General features: G+C 39.0%; 1 protein-coding gene across 1 annotated transcript in view; it reads left to right on the top strand.

Moving 5' to 3' along the window:
- The window catches only part of C9 (complement C9), a 40,346-nt gene that overhangs the window by 6,684 nt on the left and 11,088 nt on the right, over positions 1-22,574 (top strand). The window contains exons 2-7 of the mRNA XM_081131268.1: positions 1,927-2,032; positions 2,432-2,576; positions 2,785-2,932; positions 7,660-7,798; positions 17,392-17,676; positions 22,232-22,472. Coding sequence (XP_080987394.1) covers positions 1,927-2,032; positions 2,432-2,576; positions 2,785-2,932; positions 7,660-7,798; positions 17,392-17,676; positions 22,232-22,472 — 1,064 coding nt within the window. The remainder of the gene's footprint in view (positions 1-1,926; positions 2,033-2,431; positions 2,577-2,784; positions 2,933-7,659; positions 7,799-17,391; positions 17,677-22,231; positions 22,473-22,574) is intronic.

The following is a 22,574-nucleotide window of genomic DNA, read 5'->3' as shown; positions in this document are numbered from 1 at the left end:
AATTTGGTTTTGGGATGCATTGAGTTCTATGAGCCACAAAGACATTTAAGTGCAGATGTCCAATTGGAGTTATATCCAAGCTTTTAAAATTCAAAAAAGATGTGTGGACTGCAGACTTATCTCTGAGTGTCATTAGCATATACATGGAATCAAAGCCCTGGGAAAAGTGTAAAGAGGAAAACAAATAAAAGGACAGGATCTTGAGGAAAAACAGGATTTCAGAGACAATCAAAGGAGGAAGAGTCTGCACAGGACAGTTGGAGAAGAAGGCAGAGAAGAAAGAAGAAATGAAAGGAGCCTGGTGTCATTCAGCCCAAGGGAAGGGAGTGTTCTAAGCAGCAAGAGTGGTCAACTGCATTGACCTCTGGGAAGAAGTCAACATAACAACAGAAAGGAACCACATGAGCCACCTGGACGCCATCGTTGACCTTGGCAAGGGCAGTGTCATTGAGGCAGGAGGGTTGAGCAGTGACTGGGAAGTAAGGAACAAGAAAACAGGATGCACACTACTTTTTCAAGAGAGTTGGCTAAAAAGATGAATTTGGGCCCGGCCGGGCGTGGCTCAGCAGCTGAGCATCAACCTAGGATCCAGGCGGTCAGGGTTCGATTCCCGGTCAGGGCACATGCCCGAGTTGTGGGCTCTATCCCTAGTTGGGGGCGTGCAGGAGGCAGCCGACCAATGACTCTCTCATCACTGATGTTTCTCTCTCTCCCTCCCTTCCTCTCCTTTCCTCTCTCTGAAATCAATAAAGATATATTTTAAAAATAATAATAATAATAAATTTTTAAAAAGATGAATTTGGGAGAAGGGTCATGTAGGGTTGAAGGAGGAGATGAAACTATTTTTATTTGGGTTGAGAGCAGTAGGTTTATAGCAGTTTCTTTCAGTGTCACTGTGAAGGGAGACGGGTGATTGCTGAAAGGAAACAGAGTTCAGAAAGAGGTTTTCATTGGCTCATTCCTCTGCTTGTTTATACTTGATGTCAAAGACTTATACACATTTTACCACAAATGGAAAGGAGCTGAAATGAGGGAGCGTTTTAAAAGGAGGAGATAGTCAATGGATCACGGTCTCAAAAAGGAGTTGGGGTCTAGAGCTTGTGTGAAGGGGTTAGTTTGAACTTGTCACCCCCCTTGAGTAAGAGGCTGCACTGTAAAAAGAGTAGGTGGTAGCTCAGGGGCATGGAGGCCGGGAGCTGATAGGGTTCTTGTTTGGTGGCTTCTGTTTGGGCCTTTTATTTTCTGTCATGAATGAGAGGTGATGTTGCAACCAGAAGAGTTCCAAATGGTGACCTGAGAGAAAGGAAAGTTCAAAGCCAGGAAAGCACTGCTGAGCTTGGGCCTGGGAGAGGGAGGGAAGGCTATCACTGCCCAGACCCAGGATGCTAAAATGCAGAAAGATGAAGAAGAATTCCGAGGTGGAAGGTGAAGCGGTGAGGCTTCGGTTTAGGAAATGCAGGAGGCGGGGTGGGAAGGCCTGGTTTGCGAGGTGCTTGCTTCAGGAATGGCCACGCCCCTGCCATGCATCTGCAGCAGCTCCAGGCTTTGCCAGACTGTCTGTGGCGTACAAAGTGAAACAAGGTGTATAGCTTCAGTGACTTCATAAACTAGCTGGCAATATAAGGCTAATCAATATAAGACAACTAGCAGGGTGCCTGGCTAGTTTTTCTCACCGTCCTCATATTTGTTGTTGTTAGGTTGAAAGTTAAGTTACAATTCAGTACAAAAATTAAACAAAAAAGATGAGCTGCTAATCCAAAATGGTTATGTGGTCAAGTGTTCAAGTAACGAGAGACATAACAAAAAGATAAGTAGTATGATTTGGAAAGGGGAAAAATAAGAAATAAATTAAACTGCTTTGTGAGGTCTTCTTGGAAACAGGCATCCGTAATGGCCATGAAAAACTGATGTGTTCTGTTATCTCAGCTATGCTACAAAGCCAGAACGAAGGACCGGCGCTCCACCGCCCATAGACTGCCGTATGAGCCCCTGGAGCGAATGGTCGCCATGTGATCCTTGCCTAGAACAAAGGGTAAGCCTTCAATGCTGTTCCCTGCTGATGTCAGATGGAAACTGCATTGCCAGCATCTCCAAGGAAATGACTATAAGGCAGGAAGCCTCCAACCAAGTTGCAAACTGAGAAGGAAAGATAAATCTCTAAATGAATATGGGTAACCTTGCTGGGTAATCTGAAAGTTGCACACACACTAAATGAGCGTCATGAGGAGCCATCTTCTGTAGAAGAGACTGCCAGCTCTAGAATGTGAGGTGTTCGTTCCTTTAAATAATATTAGTGACTGCCTTAGTGGCTCCCATCTGAAAACCGTAGACTCATGTGGGTTTGGAGGGCTGCAGTGGAGTGGGTGCAATTTCAGATGATAATCCCTTTTTGGAATTAGAAATTCTAACATTTCCAACTGGTTTTGTGCAGTTTCGCTCAAGGAGCATTGAGGCCTTTGGACAATTTAATGGGCGAAGGTGCTTGGCCAGTCTGGGAGACAGACAACTGTGTGTGCCCACTGAGAACTGTGAAGATGCTGACGATGACTGTGGAAATTACTTTAAATGTGATTCAGGTAATCCTTGCACTCTGACTGCTCATTGTGTGTTTCTGTGTGCACTCATGAGTGAGGGGGCCTCCAATGGGTGCTCTATATATGCTGTATATTCTGTAGTCAACTGTATGCATGCTCCCTCCCCTCCAGCATGAAATTGCTCCTGATAACTTCAGAGAGAGGAAATTTGGCCTTAGACACACACTGTCTTTCCTGATTTCGACTGCAGGCCGGTGCATAAAGAGGCGACTTTTGTGCAATGACGACAATGACTGTGGAGACTATTCAGATGAGGATAATTGTGAAAATGATCCACGTAAGCCCTGCCGTGACCAAGTGGTGGAAGAGTCCGAGATGGGGCGAACAGCAGGCTTTGGGTCAGTACTCCACGTGAATGTTCTGGAGGAAGGTGAGGGAAACCATCTCCATCTCTCCTGCCCAGCTAAAGTGGTGCAGGGCTTTCATTGGTAGAAAGAGCAGCCCATGGGTCTGTATTCTGCTTGAGTTACATTTGAGCTTGAAAGCGGGTAAGAGCTCAGTAATTATTTCAAAATAATTTAGACCAACTGCCTAACCTCAGTAGGTGTCTATAGAACAGACTAGACTATCAAGATTAGATGATGACGTCTGAGTCCAGTAGAAGATAAAATACCTCATTTATGAACCTCTGGAAGATCATAGCAATGGTGAAATGATCAGTTACATTTAAAATTGAGTCGTAGTAGGTCTGGCAAGTCCGTTCAAATGTTTGAATTGCCAGGAAGACTATTTTCCTTTGGAACTTTTCCTGGATCTATACCTGGTTAGAAATTCTCAGGAGGTTCCAGCATTCTGGAGTTGACCCAAGAGGAATAGGACAGAGAAAGCCATTTGAATGACAGCTGGAGATAGTGTTGAGACTGTGGTTCTCATTACAGAGCTGAAGTTTCACTCATTTTCCATACAGAACATCTGGAAGGTAAGCTCTGATACAGTCTTGGGCAGTTTAGAACTCAGAGTTATACAGAATAGATACGGTTTGCAGAGATCTGTGTTCTAGGAGTTGGGGGAGTGATACCAGCCTGATATTTAGTTCTGTTCCATGTAGTCAGAGGACATTCCACGGACATCCACAGCGTAATCTCCATTCATTGTTCTGAGCAGTAAAGATACTTTGGGTCGCTTTGTTGACAAATTATCCTCAACAGAGACATAGCTCTTCCCCATCTAGTAGTATATTGACAGAGATGGCACATGGCTCTATTTCATCCCCTGAAAGCAGTGCCTGGTTTATCACAAGTGCTTAACAAATACTGATGGGTGGATACATAGGTAAATAAATTAACTAATGAAAATAAGTGCTTTCTAAAATATTATTAATTGACATCAGGTAAGACTGAAACTGAGTTCCTAGAAAGAAATTCAGGTTCAAGACTCCGGTCCTGGGAATGGAGATGGGGAGAGGAAAGAAGATGGGGGTAATGGCAAGAGCACTGTTAACAGAGGGACTAAAGTAGCAGTTCTCAACCAGAGGTGATATTCTCCCCAGGGGACATTGGGTGATGTCTGAAGACCATTTTGATGACCACAACTGTTAAGGGTTTGGATGGGGAGGCTTGTGGGAGTGATAGCTGGTGGGTAGAGACCCTACAATGCATAGGACCGTCAGGCCCAAAATGTCAGTAGTACTGAAGTTGAGAAACCCTACACTAAAGAAATAGAAATAGACCGTTCCTAAGATTTCTGTAAAAAATGGAGATGCCTTCTCTCTCTAAGTCAGAGGAAACTTCCACCTCCTCAGTCACGTAAGAGAAAAATCCAGGATGCCAAGAGTCGGGCACCAGATTAAAGCATCTCATACACCTTCTATTCACTTTATAAAATCCTTCCAAGCAAGCAGCATTCAAACATCGCACAGAGTGCCTCTGGCCTTAAGCCTAAAGGTAGGAATTTTGAATCAAATAGATGGCCTGGGGTTCCAAACTCAGCAGGCCCTCTTAATAATTGGTGGAAATGGTATGGGGCCGAAACCTATAACCAGACCACTGCATGCTCCAATGAGTTCCGACTCTTCTTGCTGCTTTCCTCGGGGAGAGACTGGGAGTGGTGAAAACCCATTATTACTTTATTTTGCTTTACTTGGGATCCAAGAAACAGTTTTCTCCCTAATCTAAATAAAAGGGCTTGAAGCAGGGAATTACATATGTTATGTATTCTCACTTAATGCAAATTTACATCGTGTCTTATAGGAAAAGGGTACAGAAATCTTGGCCCATTTAGCTGAAAAACAATTATTTATCATCTTTTGATTTCCTTTGTTCAGGGAAAAGGAAATTTGTTATATAGCATTTGCCAGAGAGCATCCCAGAGAGCTGGCCCGGGCTCCTGAAGAACCTCATGTTTCACCACCGGCAGGGTGATGACAGGGAGCATAACCTGTATTTTCCCCACCATGCCACTTACCTTTCCTTCACCCCACATGCCCAGCCCCACAGCAGCACATCACCCCTCCCAACCAGCTGACACCCTAACTTCAAAGCAAAAGTAACGTTAGAAAATAAAACTCAAGTAGTATTTATTATCTAAATGTTTTATAAGTTAGTAATTAATATTTAAGGAGAGGTATCAATGGAACATGCTTTATTATATTTATGATAGTCTTCCATACTGTTAATTTTACATATTTATTTACTATACACCTCCATTATTCTAACACAGGGCTGTGGGGCCATATTGAAATAGAGGTAATAGATGCAAACATCCTAATCATAGCAACATACTTGTAAACTGCTTTTATACCATCCAGTCTGGAAAACCTCAAAAAGTCTTAGCAATAGTCATATCCAGTCAGATCCTTTTATACATGAAAGTCACAAGTACTCAGTAATTAATTTATACTCTGCTTTTTTTACATTTGAAGGATATTTGTTTGTTTGTTTGTTTGTTTTGAAGGACCTTCATTTAAACTCTTATGCCAGGAGAAACATTGTATCACAAACATTTCAGGCTGTTGTCTTGTAGGCATCTGAGACTCTCCAGAAAGGTTTAGGGAAATCTCCAACCCATCTAGCATTCATTAAAAAAACATAAATGCAAACCAGCTGCAAATAATGTACAAGAAGCAAGGAATTACTTTTTGTGTGTGATCTCAGCATAACGCAGCTTTGCTGGAGGGACCTTCTCTTCAGTTCACCTGGTAAATTGGAGTCTCCCGTGGTTCTAGATGCAGGTGTGAAACAGGCATCCTAAGTGCTGCCAAAGAACACGTGTGTTTTTTTCACTTCCCAGGCGATGACATTCGATCTGTGAGGGGTTTTCATGTTTCTTGGCAGAAAGAAATTGGCTCATTTTAGACTAGACTGACTGTCTCTGTAGTAGTGGAACCAAGTCAAAAGTTTTGTAACATTTCTCCTTTAGTTGTGCTTTAGACCCATGGAGCAGCCTCATTGTAACTTTCCAGATGGACCCAGTCAACTGGTCAACTTGCTGATCTCTAAATCTATAACCTTCCAATTGGGATATGGGTACCATGGGGTGCAAAAAGACTTCCCAAGGGGAAGAGAGACTGGCACATTTTAAGATAAAAGTTACTTATCTAATCTAATTCATGGTAAATTCTCAATTCCATACATACATATTTCGCATAAAATTGATAAGATTGGTGACTCAGTGGCATTCCAGTTGTCAAGCCCATTCTCCTTTCTCACCTCCCCTTTTTCAATCATCTCATTCCCACTTTTCAAAAGAAGGCTGCACCCCTCACCCACCTCACATTTTACAATGGGGTGGAAAAAATGAGAAGCAACTCCAAATGTTAACGCCGGATTGGATTCTAGCACTTTGTAAGTCCAGTGGTCTCAAATTCTTTTTATCAACAACAGTAAAAATATCCTAATCAATTGTTAGATAATGGACTATAAAAATGATTTTTGATCAAAGACTAGTATGTGATGAAAGAAACGTCTTGGCCTAAAACTCAGAAGATCAAAGAACAGACTGACATTGCTGTGACAAAGTTTCTTCTATTCTCTACTTCTTTATGTGAGGAAAGTTTCTCCACATTTACTTCTATACAAATAAAGTAGGAATAAAATTGATACTGAACCCTGTCTGTTTTCTAGCAAAACAATAGGTAATATTCATCCGCAAAGTGAGAAGTGGTTTATTTTAACTATACAGTTAGCCTTGAGCAAGATAATCCTGAATTAGTCTCTTAATTTGCCTTCTACTAAACTTGAGCTATAATATTCATTTTCTTTGTAGATTCAAAGCTTATTAAGGATGTGCTGTTTATATAAAGATGCTGCTTTTAACTAACCCACTTGCAGCAGGATACCCTGTATTATTGTTGTTGTTGTTGTTTGCATTAGCAGTGGGTTTATAGTAAGTCATCCACACCCTTTGATAAATTGCTCTTGAAGTCATCATCTGAATTGTTTTACAAATCAAATGACTTTTTAAAAGCTAAACAGGATTCCCCTTTCTGAGGTAAGGCTTGCCAGATGAAAATATTTTGCTGGGAGAAAAAAATAGAACTTCTGAGAATGCTGAACTTACCGAGATGCTGAAATTTTGGGGTTCCTCTTGGAAATGTAGGAATAATATAAGCCTAGAGGGAATGAGGTTCTTGACAGGCACTGAGAAAACTGGAGGAAAAGGCTTAGATTTAAAGAGAGTGGAAGAGCCCCAGTGTTGAATCACGGGTTAAAAATTACATGCATGTGTTATACTGCCCCCCTGAGGTGCTGTGTTCTCAAATAATTTAAATAGTGAAATTACAGTATTGGCTCTTAGCTCACTAAGGAAGGTGAGCTAAGAGTTACAGCAATGAAGTTAAGACTCTAGGCTCCATATAGTGCCTTGCTCCACATTTATTGCATTTCTTTCATTGTGCTCTCCACAGTGTCCTAGTTGCCTCAAAGAGTCTACAAGGCCTTCCTAAAGTATATTGTCTGCCAGAGACACAAGCAGAGGTGAACAGGCTCTTGTTTCTGTTTCTGGTTATATCCCACACATATTAGGTAATGGGGACATGAGCCGAAGCTCTCTCTTTCTCCAGCTGCAGAGAGCTGTCTCGCACTTGTCTTGGCACCTCCTCACCTGATGCTCCTGTGTTCATTCTCAGGATCAACATCTTAGGGATGGTTCCCCTAAACACGCCCTTCGACAATGAGTTCTACAATGGACTATGTGACCGTGTTCGGGATGGGAACACCTTGACCTACTACCGGAAACCCTGGAACGTGGCTACTCTGGTCTATGAAGTAAGTCTCCCCAGAAAAAACACATTGTTCAGCTTTTAGTTGAAAACTGTTCCAATAAATTTAATACTAAATAGTGTGGAAAATTCAGTAAAATAAGAATTTAATGTGAATATAAGATGGACTTAAAGAAGAAGATGTATAACTTGGATCTCTTTAGAAAATACAAAGTAGTCTATAATCAACCCTTAATAACCTGGTAGAGTTTTGGCAAATACCTAGACTCCATAAAAAGAATCACCTATGGTTCTGATAAAACTAAAAATTTAATTAGCTCTGATTTAAACATTGAGTAGACTGCTTTCATGCTATTTAAGGTTGGTTTTTGCTAGCCTATTAATTAAAAGTTTATGCTTGTTTTCCTTCAGTTTCCCCTTTGTAAAGCCTCCTTGACTAGTGTGAGTGGCTATTTTCACTCACCTCAAACCCCCCTAGCTCTTGTGAAACTATTTCTCCAAGTGATTTTTACTTTACAAAGTGCCACCTGAAACTCACCGCCTTCCTGAAAGTCACCTGAATTCTCTAGAACCATCCAGAAACTGGACCCATTCAAAGGATTAATACTTATCACCTTTAGAGATGCCTTCTTTGGTCTAAGCAAGATATAATAAAAAATAATAATTAGCTTATTCTAAACCAGGAGCAAAAATCAGTTTCTTTAAAATTCCCATTGATGACAAAGTCCTTTTTTATTGTTGTCACTCCCACCAGTTTGAGAAGCATATATACTTTTAAATAAGTGTAGTTAATAGTCCTTTTATTTCTATCAATATTGAAAATCAATCCCTACCTATTGTAGCCTGAAATGATCACGTTCTCCCATGAATGCTAAAGATTGTAATGTCTGGACTATTTGACTGGCATTTTTTTCATCATGTGACCACATCGTCATATTTTTTTGTTCTTGTAAATTCAGAAGAGCATCAGTTTCCCACAGATGGCAGGGAACATTTTGAATTACTGATCTTTCTTCATCTTTCCAGGTTTACCCTCTTTAAGCACATTTTTTGAGGAGGAAAATGATAATCTTTCTAGAAAGTATTACACGTTCTACTTTCTTAAAAACAATATACCAAAGATAAGGTGACCTTTGTCACTGCTGATGGAAGAAGGTTTGTTGTTGTGTTGTTTCATTTTGATTTTAGTTCTTAGGTTTACATCATACATTTTTCTTGTCTTAGTTACTGTGACCAAACTCTTAGCTTCTGTATAGAGGCAGTACCTGGCGAGGGCCGGAGAGTTGGCTGGGACAGATCTTGAAGCTACAGTTGGGGAGTAAGCCCCCTGTTTTTTCTTATCTATAAACCTGGACACAGATGTGCTTCCTCATTCAGAATGTTTTGAATTTACATAGGAGATGTGGTGTTTTCCATGTAAATTACTTACACCCCCAGTGGAGTTAGGAGAAGTATCCCATAATGAAGCACATCAGTATTTCCACAGCAGAACTAGCCCATGTTCACACAAAGTGAGAGTAATGAAGACTATAAATAACTATTTATAAGTTCAAATCAGATTAATACCTCCAAATGAGTTTTGGCATCAAGGCTCGAATTGCAGGTGCCCTCTTAAAGAGCTAATGCACAAAGTTCTATGTGCAGCCACTCACCTTGAGCTCCAGCAGAGGGAGGGGCAGAATGGACAGGGGCTGTGTGGGGAGAGTCTGGGGTTGTGGGCTCTGGAGAGTGAGATTAGAGGGCACCCATCTGAATTCCTGTGCTGAGGCATTCCCCCAGACTGTGGAGGACATTTTTCTCAGGCAGACATTTTGCTGCTTTTGCCTGAGGGGGGAAATCAGTTGTCCCACCCTGCTAGGAAAATCTCTCACCCTACCCAGAGGAGCTTCTATAGCCTGAGGCTCATTAAGAGAATCAGATTAATCAACCTGCAGGCAGAAGCAGACCTTAGAGTGCTTTGAGTATTTGCCTGATCTGCTTCCGTACCTGGACCTTGGAAAAGCAGACTTTGGTGTGCATCTTGGTCCTGTCCAAATGCACCCAGCCCCAGTAGTGGAGACCTCAAGCTGAGGGTTGTTGATAGCTCCAAACAGGGTACTCAGGGCCAGTCACAAACTGCGTCTGACATTGGCCTGTACCAGAGACCCTCCAAAAAGACTGAGAGTCCTAGCAGATATACCTAATACTTAGAAACAAACCCAAAAAGGCAGCCAAAATGGGGAGACCAAAAACCAAGCCCCAGATGAAAGAACAAGAGAAGTCTCCAGAAAAAGAGGCAAATGAAATAGAGATAAGCAACCTATCAGATATAGAGTTCAGAATACTGATTGTAAGGATGCTCAACAGCATGAAAAAAGATATGGAAACTATGAAGGAAATGAAGAATGGCATAGCAGAAATAAAGAATACATTGGAAGGAATAAACAGCAGATTAGAGGAAGCTGAGGATCAGATCAGTGAATTAGAAGGCAGGGTAGAAAAAAAATCACTTAATCAGAGACCCAAAAAGAAAAAACAATTAAAAAACAGGAGGACAGTCTAAGGGAGTTGTGGGACAACATGAAACAAAAATATTCACATTATAGGAGTGCCAGAGGTGGTCAAAAGCAAGGGTTAGAGAACTTGTTTGATGAAATAATGGCAGAAAACGTCCCCAATCTGGGGAAGGAAAAAGTGACACAAATTCAAGAGGCACAGAGAGTCCCAAGCAAGAAGAATCCAAAGAGGCCCATGCCCAGACACATCATATTAAAATGCCAAGAATTCAAGACAAAGAGAGAATCTTAAAGGAAGTTAGAGAAAAACAATCTGTTACCTACAAAAGAGTCCCCATAAGGCTGTCATCTGACTTCTCATCAGAAACTCTATAGGCCAGAAGGGAATGGCATGAAGTATTCAGTGTAATGCAAAACAAGGATCTGAAACCAAGACTACTCTATCCAGCAAAATTATCATTCAAGAGAAATTGTGAAATAAAGAGCTTACCAGACAAAAAAAGGCTAAAGGAGTTAATCACCACAAAACCAGAATTGCAGAAAATGTTAAAGAGACTGCTGTAATTAGAAGTAGAAATAGAGAGAGAGAGAAAAACATAGGCATAAAGAATTAAAATGTCAATAGATAAGTATCTATCAATAATAATCTTAAATGTAAATGGATTAAATGATCCAATAAAAAGATATTGGGTAGCTGAATGGATAAGAAAACATGACCCAAATATATGCTGTCTACAAGAGACCCACCTCAGAAAAAAGACTCACACAGGATGAGAGTGAAGGGATGGAAAATTTTTCCATGCAAATGGAAATGAAAAAAAGGCTGGGGTAGCAATACTCATATTGGACAAAATAGACTTCAAAATGAAGACCATAATGAGAGACAAGAAAGTTCATTACATAATCCTAAAGGGATCAATCCAACAAGAAGATATAACCCTGATAAACTTATATGCACCCAATATAGGAGCACCTAAATTTATAAAAAGAACTTTTAGAGGACTTTGAGGGAGAGATGGACAGCAATATAGTCATACTAGGGGACTTTAACACCCACTGGCTTTATTGGATAGGTATTCCAGACAAAAAATCAACAAGGAAACAGTAAACCTAAATGACCCACTAGATGAGATAGACTTGATTGACATTTACAGAACATTCTACCCCAAAGTTGCAGAATATACATTCCTCTCAAGAGCACATGGGACATTCTCAAAGACAGACCACATGTTAGGACACAAAACAAGTCTCTACAAGTGCAAGAAGATTGAAATCATATCAAGCATTTTCTCAGACCACAATGGCATGAAATTAGAAATCAACTACAGTAAAAACACTAAAAAACATTCAAACACATGGAGGTTAAAAAGCATGTTATTAAACAATGACTGTGTTACCAAAGGGATCAAGAAAGAAATAAAAAACTTCCTGGAAACAAATGAACACACAACAACTCCAAATCTATGGGACACAATGAAAGCAGTCGAGAGGGAAGTTCATAGCAATACAAGCCTACCTCAAAAAACAGAGAAAAACTTCTGATAGACTCTAACCCTCCAACTTAAAAACTTAGAAAGAGAACAACAAGAAAAGCCCAAAGTAGAAGGAAAGAGATAATAAAGATCAGACAGAAGTTAATAACATAGAGACTAAAAACACAATACAAAAGATCAATGAAACCAAGAGCTGGTTCTTTGAATAGATAAACAAGACTGATGAACCTTTAGCCAGACTCGTCAGAAACAAAGAGAGAGGACCCAAATAAACAAAATCAGAAACAAAAGAGGTGAAATAACAACCGACTCAACAAAATACAAAGGATTGTAAGAAAATACTATGAACAACTATATGCCACCAAGCTGGACAATCTGGATGAAATGGACAAATTCCTAGAAAAATATAACCTTCCAAAACTCAATCAGAAAGAGTTAGAAAACCTGAATAGGCTGATAACTGCTGATGAAACTGAAGCAGTAATCAAAGGGTTCCCAGCACACAAAAGTCCTGGCCCAGATGGCTTCACAGGGAAGTTTTACCAAAGATTCAAAGAAGAATTAACCCCTATCCTCCTCAAACTATTTCAAAAAATCCAAGAAGAAAAAAACACTTCCAAGCTCTTTTTATGAGGCCAGCATTAGCCTAATTCCAAAATCAGATAAAGACATTACAAAAAAAGAGAATTACAGGCCAATATCCCTGATGAACATAGATGCTAAAATCCTCAACAAAAATATTAGCAAATCAAATCCAGACATATATTTTTAAAATCGTACACCATGACCATGTGGGATTTATTCCAAGGATGCAAAGCTGGTACAGTATTCACAAATCAATAAATGTGATACATCACATAAACAAATTGAAAGACAAAAATCACATGATCATATCTATAGATGCAGAAAAAGCATTTGATAAAATCCAACACCCATTTTTGATAAAAACTCTCAACAAAATGGGAATAGAGGGATTACACCTCAACATAATAAAGGCCATATATGACAAACCTACAGCCAACCTTATACTCAATGGGCAAAAACTAAAACCATTTTCCCTAAGAACAGGAACAAAACAAGGGTGTTCACTTTCACCACTCTTATTCAACATAGTATTGGAAGTCCTAGCCACAGCCATCAGACAAGAAGAAAACATAAAAGGAATCCAAATTGGAAAGGAGCAAACAAAATTGTCATTATTTGCAGATGACATGATATTGTATATAGAAAATTCTAAAGGCTCCACCAAAAATCTACTAGATTTAATAAATGAATTGAGCAAGGTAGCAGGATACAAAATTAACTCCCAGAAATCGATGACATTTTTATACACCAATAATGAACTCTCAGAAAGAGAAACTAAAAAAAAAATCCCAATTACCATTGTAACTAAAAAAATAAGATACCTAGGAATAAACCAAACATGTAAAAGACCTGTACTTGGAAAACTACAGGACACTGAAAAAAGAAATAGAGAGAGATATAAACAAATGGAAAAATATACCATGTTCATGGATTGGAAGAATTAACTTCATTAAAATGTCCATACTATCCAAAGCAATCTATAAATTCAATGCAATCCCCATTAAAATACCAACAGCATATTTCACAGATCTAGAACAAACACTTCGAAAATTTATATGGAACAAAAAAAGGCCGCGAATAGCCACAGCAATCTAAGAAAGAAAAACAAAGTTGGAGGGATCACAATACCAGATATCCAGTTATACTACAAAGCCACTGTAATCAAAACAGCCTGGTGCTGGCACAAGGACATATATTGACCAGTGGAACAGAACAGAGAACCCAGAAATTGACCCATGCAATTATGGTCAATAATATTTGACAAAGGAGGCAAAAACATACAATGGAGTAAAGACAGTCTCTTCAATAAATGGTGTTGGGAAAATTGGACAGATACATGCAAAAAAATGAAACTAGACCAGCAACTTATACCATACACAAAAGTAAACTCAAAATGGATAAAAGACTTAAATATAAGACGTGAAATGATAAAAATCCTAGAGGAAAACATAGGCAGCAAAATCTCAGCCATCTCTCGTAGCAATATGTTTGCCGATACATCTCCTAGGGCAAGAGAAACAAAGGTGAAAATAAATAAATGGGACTGCATCAAACTAAAAAGCTTCTGCACAGCAAAAGAAACCACCAAAAAAATGAAAAGGGAGCCCACTGTATGGGAGAACATATTTGCCAATGACACATCTGATAAAGGGTTAATATCCAAAATATATAAGGAACTCATACAACTTAACAAAAGGAAGACGATCCAATCAAAAAAATGGACAAAGGACCTAAATAGACACTTCTCCAAAGAGGACATACAGATGGCCAAGAGACATATGAAAAAATGTTCGACGTTGCTAATCATCAGAGAGATGCAAATTAAAACCACAATGAGGCATCAGTTCACACCTGTTAGGATGACTACCATCAGCAAGTGCTGGTGAGGGTGTGGAGAAAAGGGAACCCTAGTGCACTAGTGGTGGGAATGCAGACTGGGGCAGCCACTATGGAAAACAGTATGGAGTTTCTTCAAAAAATTAAAAATTGGCCTGCCATTTGACCCAGTGATCCTGCTTCTAGGAATGTATCCTAAGGAACCCGGAACACCAATCAGAAAGAACTTATGCACCCCTATGTTCATAGCAGCTCAATTTACAATAACTAAGATCTAGAAACAGCCCAAGCGCCCATCAGGAGATGAGTGGATAAAAAAGCTGTGGCACATTTACACCATGGAGTACTATGCAGCTGTAAGAAAGAAGGATCTTTTATCCTTTGGCACAGCATGGAGGGAACTGGAGAGTATTATGCTGAGTGCAATGAGCCAGTCAGAGAAAGACAAGTACCACATGATCTCACTTATATGTGGAATGTAATAAACAAAATAAACTGATGAACAAAATGGATCTAGAGACATAGAAGCATGGAACAGACAGAGGGATCTCAGAGGGAAGGCAGGGATGAGGGAGTGGGTGGGGAGAGATTAATCAAAGAACTTACATGTTTATAAGCATAACACATAGACACAGACATTGGTCTGGGGAAGGCTTGGGACTGGGCTGGGGTGGATGCGGGGTGGAGGGGATCAATGGAGGTAAAAAGGGGACATCTGTAATATTCTCAACAATAAAGGTAAAGAAACTTTAAAAAATATTTATATATAAAGTTTTATAAGGACTTTTGTTCAAAATATTAGCAATTTTGTTAAAATTTTTTCAAAATTAATTCAAAATATTCTGTTTAAGAAATAGTTGTACATTAAAGGCAAATTAAGAATAATTTGAAAATTCACATGCTCAAGATATATATATGTATATATATATGTATTTTTTTACCCCTGGCCGAGGTATTGGCTTTGTGGTTTCTTAGATCCCAGCTTTTTCATTGCATTATAGTATTTCTTCCACTCTTCTGTCATAAAGATGTCTTGACCTCCAAGGTAAAAAAATACAGAAATCTAGTTAAAACCAGGAGGAAAAAACAAACAAACATGTAGGGATTATGGACCTGAGTATTTATTTGCTACCATCTGAAGAAGAGTGCTGATGGAGTTGGCTTAAGGCTTGCTAAAGTCCCCAAGTCAACTTATTGGTGCTACTACTGCTGGTGCCCCCCTTATTCTAATATTATGGTCTTAGAAAGCAAATGCCAAGCTTGTTTGCACTCAATAAATATTAATTATCATCATTCATTATATTGGATCTGCATATTAAATTTTATAAATTTTTATTAGCATCTACTATGTGCCAGTTTATTAAGTGGTGACACTATAGTAGCATATGGATAAGACAGAAATGGCCCCTGATTTCTTGGAGTTTACCATCTGAAAGTCTATTAAATAAACAATTATAAAAGGGAAGGATTTTTCATTTTGTTTTATTTTAAAAGAGGAGTCATGAGAGCTTATAGCAAATGGATCTTTCAGTTTGTGGGATCAGAAAAGTCCTCCCTGATGTTTAAGCTAGGACTTGAAATAGCTTAGTTGGAGTAAGAATTAACCAGGGCAAGGGGTATAGTATGCATTTGTATGAGTGTGTGAGAGAATGTGTATTAGTGTGTACAATGTTGGTGTTATGGGATGGTGGGAGGGGTGTTAGAGAACATTCCAGAAAGCATAACTAGAGGGCTTGAGTACAGTCAGGAGAGATTAATGTGGAATAAGTCTAGCTTAAACTTTATCTTCTGGCAGTGGGAAGACTAAAATATTTTAAGCAGGAAAGTGACTTGGTTAGACTACTCTTCCCCCTTCCATTCAACAATTTCCCCAGCATACCTTGCATTAAAGAAAATTACATGAATTTTTGTCTTTCCCATTAGATGATAACTTTAGGTTTCCTGTCTTCATCTGTTCAGGCTCCTCCTGTAACAACATACCAGAGACAGGGTAACTTAGAAACAACAGAAATTTATTTCTCACAGTCCAGAGTGCTAGCATGGTCATGTTAGGACCATCTCGTAGGTCACAGATCTCTTATTATGTTCAAACAGGATGGAAGGGACTAGGGAGCTCTGTGGGGTTACTTTTATAAGAGTACTAATCCCATTCATGAAGGCCCCTCCCTAAGGCCCCACCTCTTAATACCATGGAATTGGGCATAAGGGTTTTAATTTATGGACTTGGGGTGGAGGGAGCATAAACATTCAGACCATAGCATTCCTTAGGCAGAACAGTCACCCAATGCACACTACTGAATCTAATCTATGCCCCTGACAAGAGATGGGTGTCTCCTTCCCAGACAAGTGTTATAACCTCTTTCTAAGTCCCCTGGAAAGAGCTCAGCCATTGAGATGAACAACCCTCCCCTTCAGACCTGACAATAGCCAACGTGTCCAAGAATGTTTTAATTGAAAGTTTTCATTTTTAACTAGGTTGTTTAGTTCAGTTTTTGGGGGTTTTTTTATGCAAAAAGGAATGTTGGGGGGTGGGAATCAAAGTGTCCAACAGCACAATTGGTTGTACAAGGAAAAACGTTCCTACTCCACATTCCCATTTCACAGTTCCCCTTCTCAAGGGCAAACACTCTCTGTGCTTTGTCTATATTTCCAGAAATTTTCCATATTTTTTTTTCGTTTTTTGTGGGTTTTTTTTGTAGGCAGTAGAGTGTAAAGGTTATGAGGCAGTTGAACTTTCGAGTCCTGGCCTCTCTACTTAAATTAATTAACAGGTGTAAAATACACAAAACAGTTCCTGGCTGATAAACCATCCAGAAGTGTTAGCTTTGTCATTTCTTAATTTCTTTTTTTATGTACAAGAGGAAATATACTGTGCATCTGTTATGTAACTAGCTTTTTAATTATTACTATATTAACTTTGGAAAGCTTGCTGTGTTCTAAACCTTTCATATGCATTATCTCATTGCATCCTCACAGCCACCTTTGGGTAGGCGTGGTGAGTATCCCTGCTCCGTAGACTAGGAATCAGACTACGCATACAGAGGTCATTGTAATGTCCTCTAAGTCGTGGGACCTGTATTTGAATTCCAGCAGTCTCATCTCAGGGCCTTTACTCTTACCTCCTTTAAAGGCTCTGCTGCCTTTCAAATAATTGAGGGGGGTGTTCTTTTCTGTGTTTATTTTGGGTGGGTTTTGTCTGCTGTTTTTAACACCTTGTCATTCTCTTTTAGACTAGAGTTGATAAAAATTTCAGAACTGAACATTATGAAGAACAGTTAGAAGCCTTCAAATATGTCATCAGAGACACAACGTCAAATCTGAATGCGGAGCTCTCTCTCAAATACACACCCACCGAAAAACTTGAGCTGCTTAAAACTAACCTTCAAGGAGGGCCATCTCCTGGTGCAGATGCCCCAGCGCAGAGTGCTTCCCCACTGGGTGTTGCAGGTTCATTTCGATATAGGTATTCCAAAAACGAAACTTACCAACTGTTGCTGTCACACTTTTCTAAGAAGGTAAGACCCAGGAATTCATGTAGAGAACATAGTGGGATATTTTTCAAACTAACCAAACCCTCTCTTTTAGGTTTAAGTGTTTAGAGCAGATCAAGCTCATAAGACAGAAGAATAAACCAATCCTCAATAAATTCTCCAATATGTTGCAATATGTTGCTAGAAGGTCAGGAAGGAGAATGCCAAATAGGATCTTTAGTGATAGTAAGAGATGTTTGGTGTAGTGAACAGAGAACAAGTATGTTAAGAATTCAGAGCATACTTTTTGACTGAGATTGTGGTAATAAACTGCCCAATTTATACTATATTCAGAATTACAGTGAAAAATCATACTGCATGATTTGGGTAATTCATTGCAATGTCTTAGGATGAGACCACATACTTATTATAAAGTGTGTCTCTAAAGTAACAACGCCATAAAATTGTACACAATGCATATGAAATTGGTCTGTTTATTTTGTAATTCTACCTTTAATTTTATTTAAAAAAATTTTTTTTAATATATCTTTATTGATTTCATAGAGAGGAAAGGAGAGGGAGAGAGAGATGGAAACATCAGTGATGAGAGAGTCATTGATCGGCTGCCTCCTGCACGCCCCCAACTGGGGATCGAGCCCGAAACCCGGGCATGTGCCCTGACCGGGAATCAAACCCCGATCATCTGGATCCTGGGTCGACGCTCAACCGCTGAGCCACGCCCATCCAGGCTCTACCTTTAATTTTAGATTTCTAAAATGTGTTTGTTTTTTAACATTTAAGCCAGGTTTCAAAGTTTGATTCATCAACTTTGGAATAAATATAGAGTACACTTTCTGTAATCACCGTGATGCTTGTAAAATGCCCCTTCTTCCTTTTTTGAGATCACAAGCACCTATTTAGATACTCTCCTCCCACCTTGAAAATAATAATTCACTCTTAGTACTTATGCTATGCCTATAGATAGAAGTGTTTTATATGGGTCTGTACATTGCCTATATATTCACATGAATACCTGCCTAAAATAGTAACTTGAAAAATCCTTTAAATCATTCAACAAATATTTAATTGTAGACTTACTATGTGGCCAAGCACTGCTCCAGGTGCTTAAAATCTTTTGTGAATCAAACTAACAGAGTCCTAGTCCTGACCTCGTGGGCAGGACAAAGATCAGCAGGGGGAGATAGACAAAAACAATAAACATAATTGCAGAAAAAGGAAGATATATAGGATTTAGAAAATGATAACTGCTATGGAATAAAATGAAAAATAGAGTAACATAAGGGAAATCAGGAGAGTTGGGCAGATGATGGTATTTAAAAGGAAGCTCAGCCCAGCCTGCGTGGCTCAGCGGTTGAGCATCTACCTAGGATCCAGGAGATCGCAGTTTGATTCCCGGTCAGGGCACATGCCCAGGTTGTGGGCTCAATCCCCAGTACTGGGCGTGCAGGAGGCAGCCAATCAATGATATTTCTGTATCTCTCTCCCTCTCCCTCTTCTTCTCCCTCTCTCTCCCTCTCCCTTCCTCTCTCTGAAATCAATAAAAATATATTAAAAAATTAAATAAATAAATAAATAAATAAATAAATAAATAAATAAATAAATAAATAAATAAATAAATGGAAGCTCAGAGTAGGCTTCATTGAGGAGATAAGATCTGAGCAAATGTTTGAAGGGGAAGATATAGCCAAATAGTTATATTTGGGTGATACATCTGGCAGAAGGAACTTTTAGAGACAAACCTCTAATATGGGGATACACCTGCCCATAGGTCCAAAGTGAACCAGAAGGAGAAACATCTGGGGAGTTTACCTTGAACTATATCCTGAAGGACCTCGCGGCCTAGTCTAAGAGTTTTCTTTTTCTCTAAGTGACATGAGAGGTCATTAGAATGTTTTTCATAGAATATTGACAGATCCCAATATATTTTAAGTGATTACTATTGGTACTCATTTAAAGAGGTTATGAGAGTTAAGTGCAAAAGCAAGGTTTGTTAAAAGTTACTATAGAAATACAGGTGAGAGTTGATAGTTCAGACAGGACAGTTGTAGAGTCAAACATGACTCTAAGGTTTTGGGCCTGAGCAACTGGAAAGGTTGAGTTGCTATCAACTGAGATGGAGAAAACTTCAGGTAGAGCAAGTTTGGAGAAGAACACCAGTGGTTAAGTTTTAGTTAGATTCAGGATGAGATGTCTATTAGACACTTACTTGGAGATGTCAAGTAGGAAATTGATGTTATGATTCTGGAGTTTGGAAAATAAGTCTGGGCTTGAGCTAAAATTATGGTGTATCGATGGTCATAGGGCTTGGTGAGACCAGGAACAGAGTTAATGTAGATAAAAAAGAGAGGAAGATCAAAGACTAAATCCAAGGAACTTCAGTAGAAGTTCTGGGGAAAGAGGAGGAACCAGCAAAGGAAAGCAAGGCGCTGCTAGCATGATGCCCTTGAACCTTGCTACTCAAAGTGTGGTCCATGGACCAGCAGCATCTACATCACTGGGAACTAGAATTTCAGACTCTACCCCAGACCTACTGAATCAGAAGTGCATGTTAACAAGATTCTTTAGGTGATTTGTTTGCACTTTACAGTTTGAGAAGAACTTCCCTAGAAGGCAGGAAAAGAAACACTGTCGAGGAGAAAGGAATAATAGACTGTCAAGTATACTAATATGTATGTCAAAGAAGATGAAGACTGAGAAGCAACCATGGCTTTTGCATTTTGAAGGTCATTGGTGACTCAACAAGCCAGGTTTTGTTGGGGTTGTAAGGGCGGCGGCAAGACTATAAATTAGATTTCAGAGAATTGGGAAGAGAAGAATTGGAAGCAGCCAGTATAGAAAACTCTCTAAGGGAATGTTGCTTCTAGCAAGGTTGGACAAATGAGCTCAAGAGTGGTTTATTTTAAATTCCTGTAAGATGGAAGAAACAACACTACGTCTGAATAGGAATGATCTAAGGTTTACTTCTAAAATAATTTGAGCGGAAGAACATAACATCTTCCTGACAAGATAGACTTCTTAATTTTAGCAACAATGCAAAGGAATCCAAATATGTTTTGTGTATCTTTGAGATTCCACTGAAAATTATTATGCAAGTCATCAGATGGAGAACTCATATGACTTTTTATATATGCAGTAGGTTTCTTTAAGATTTTTGTTAGAGGCTGAATCATCCACTATCACCTGCAGTTAAGTCATGCAGCATGAACAGTTATGCTTCTAGAACACAGAAAGTTTGATGTGATGTTCATAGACACTGAGATGTACCTTTTTAAAAAAATAATAGCATGTTTTTAACTCCCATGCAATCAACATGTACCAACCACAACTACAGCAGGAGAATCTTAAAAGAATCATCTACAAAATCATGGAGCTCATTTGTAATTAATTTTAGCTGGAACAGTCTATAGCATTGAATTACATAGCTCATCACTGCCCTACTTTTCTTTTAGAAATTTAAGCCATCCTCCCAGTAAACTTAACTGTTGAGCTGTGTTAGGTTGACTTGAGATCCGTGTCTTAAAATATTGTCTGTTCCATCTCTGTTATCAAAGATCAAGAGGACATAGTAGAAGGAAGAGGGAGACCTGAAATGTAGGTTTTTAGTACCAATCATTGCCATGAACTATTTGTGTCATTTGGGGCAAATAACTTGATACCTTTGGATCACAGTTTCTTCATCTGCAAAATAAAAAGGTTGGGCTTCATATACAATGTCTACATTTCCTTCCATTGTTAACATTTTAAAATCAACTTAATGAGGTAAGTTTGCATACAATAAAATGCAACTATTTTAAGCATATAGTTCCATGAGTTTTGACTATTGTATTCACCTGTGCAATCACCTCCTCAAACAAGGTATAGCACATTTCCATGACCTCAAGAAAATTCCCTCATGCCCTTTGCAGTCAATTTTCTACCACCTGAGAAGCAACCAATGACAAGATTTCTCTGATCATAACTTAGCTTCCCCTGTCTAGAACTTTATATAAATGGAACCATGCAGTATATATTTCTTTGTGTCTGACTTAATTCACTCAGCATAATATTTTTTATTTACTTATGTTGTTGCATGTATCAGTAGTTTGTGTGTGTTTTTATCGCTAACTAGTATTCCTTCATGTGAACGTACTACAGTTGGTTTATCAATTCCCCTTTAATGGACATTTGAGTCAATTCCAATTTTAAGATATTCTGACTAAAGCTGCTACAAAAGTCTTGTACGGGCCTTTTTGTGGACTACTTTTTTATTGATCTTAGATAAATATGTAAAAGTGGGATGACTGACCATAGGGTTGCTGTGTGTTTACTTTTATAAGAAACTGTCAAACAGTTCTCCAAAGTGTTTACACCATTTTCCACTCCCACCAGCTACGTATGAGAGGATTCTTGCTGCTGCACATCTTCACCAACAGTTGGTATTAATAGTATTTTAAGCTTGCCATTCTACTGGGTTAAAGTGATTATCTTACAGTCACTGCTAAAAAATGCATTACCTATGGAAATTTCAAATATTGTGATGTTTAAATTTGCAATAGTGGTGGTAAAACTCACATTTATTTTCTTCTTCTCTGCAACACAGGAAAAAATTTTTATGCATGTGAAAGGAGAAGTTGATCTGGGAAGATTTGTGATGAGAAATCGGGATATCATGCTGACATCCACTTTCCTGGATGATTTAAAAAATCTGCCAACTACTTATGAAAAGGGGGAATATTTTGCATTTTTGGAAACCTATGGAACTCATTACAGTAGCGCTGGGTCTCTAGGAGGATTATATGAACTAATATATGTTCTGAATAAAGCTGTCATGAAGGAACACGGTATACCTAGAAATAGAGCTGTAACTTCTAATAATGTTTTAACCAACCATTATTCGTATTGATAACCTCTATCAGTGGTTAAAGTCTTTAGAATAGAGATAT

This window comes from Miniopterus schreibersii (assembly GCF_964146895.1).
Source record: "Miniopterus schreibersii genome assembly, chromosome: 3".
NCBI lineage: Eukaryota > Metazoa > Chordata > Mammalia > Chiroptera > Miniopteridae > Miniopterus > Miniopterus schreibersii.
This window is presented reverse-complemented; position numbering and strand designations above follow the sequence as displayed.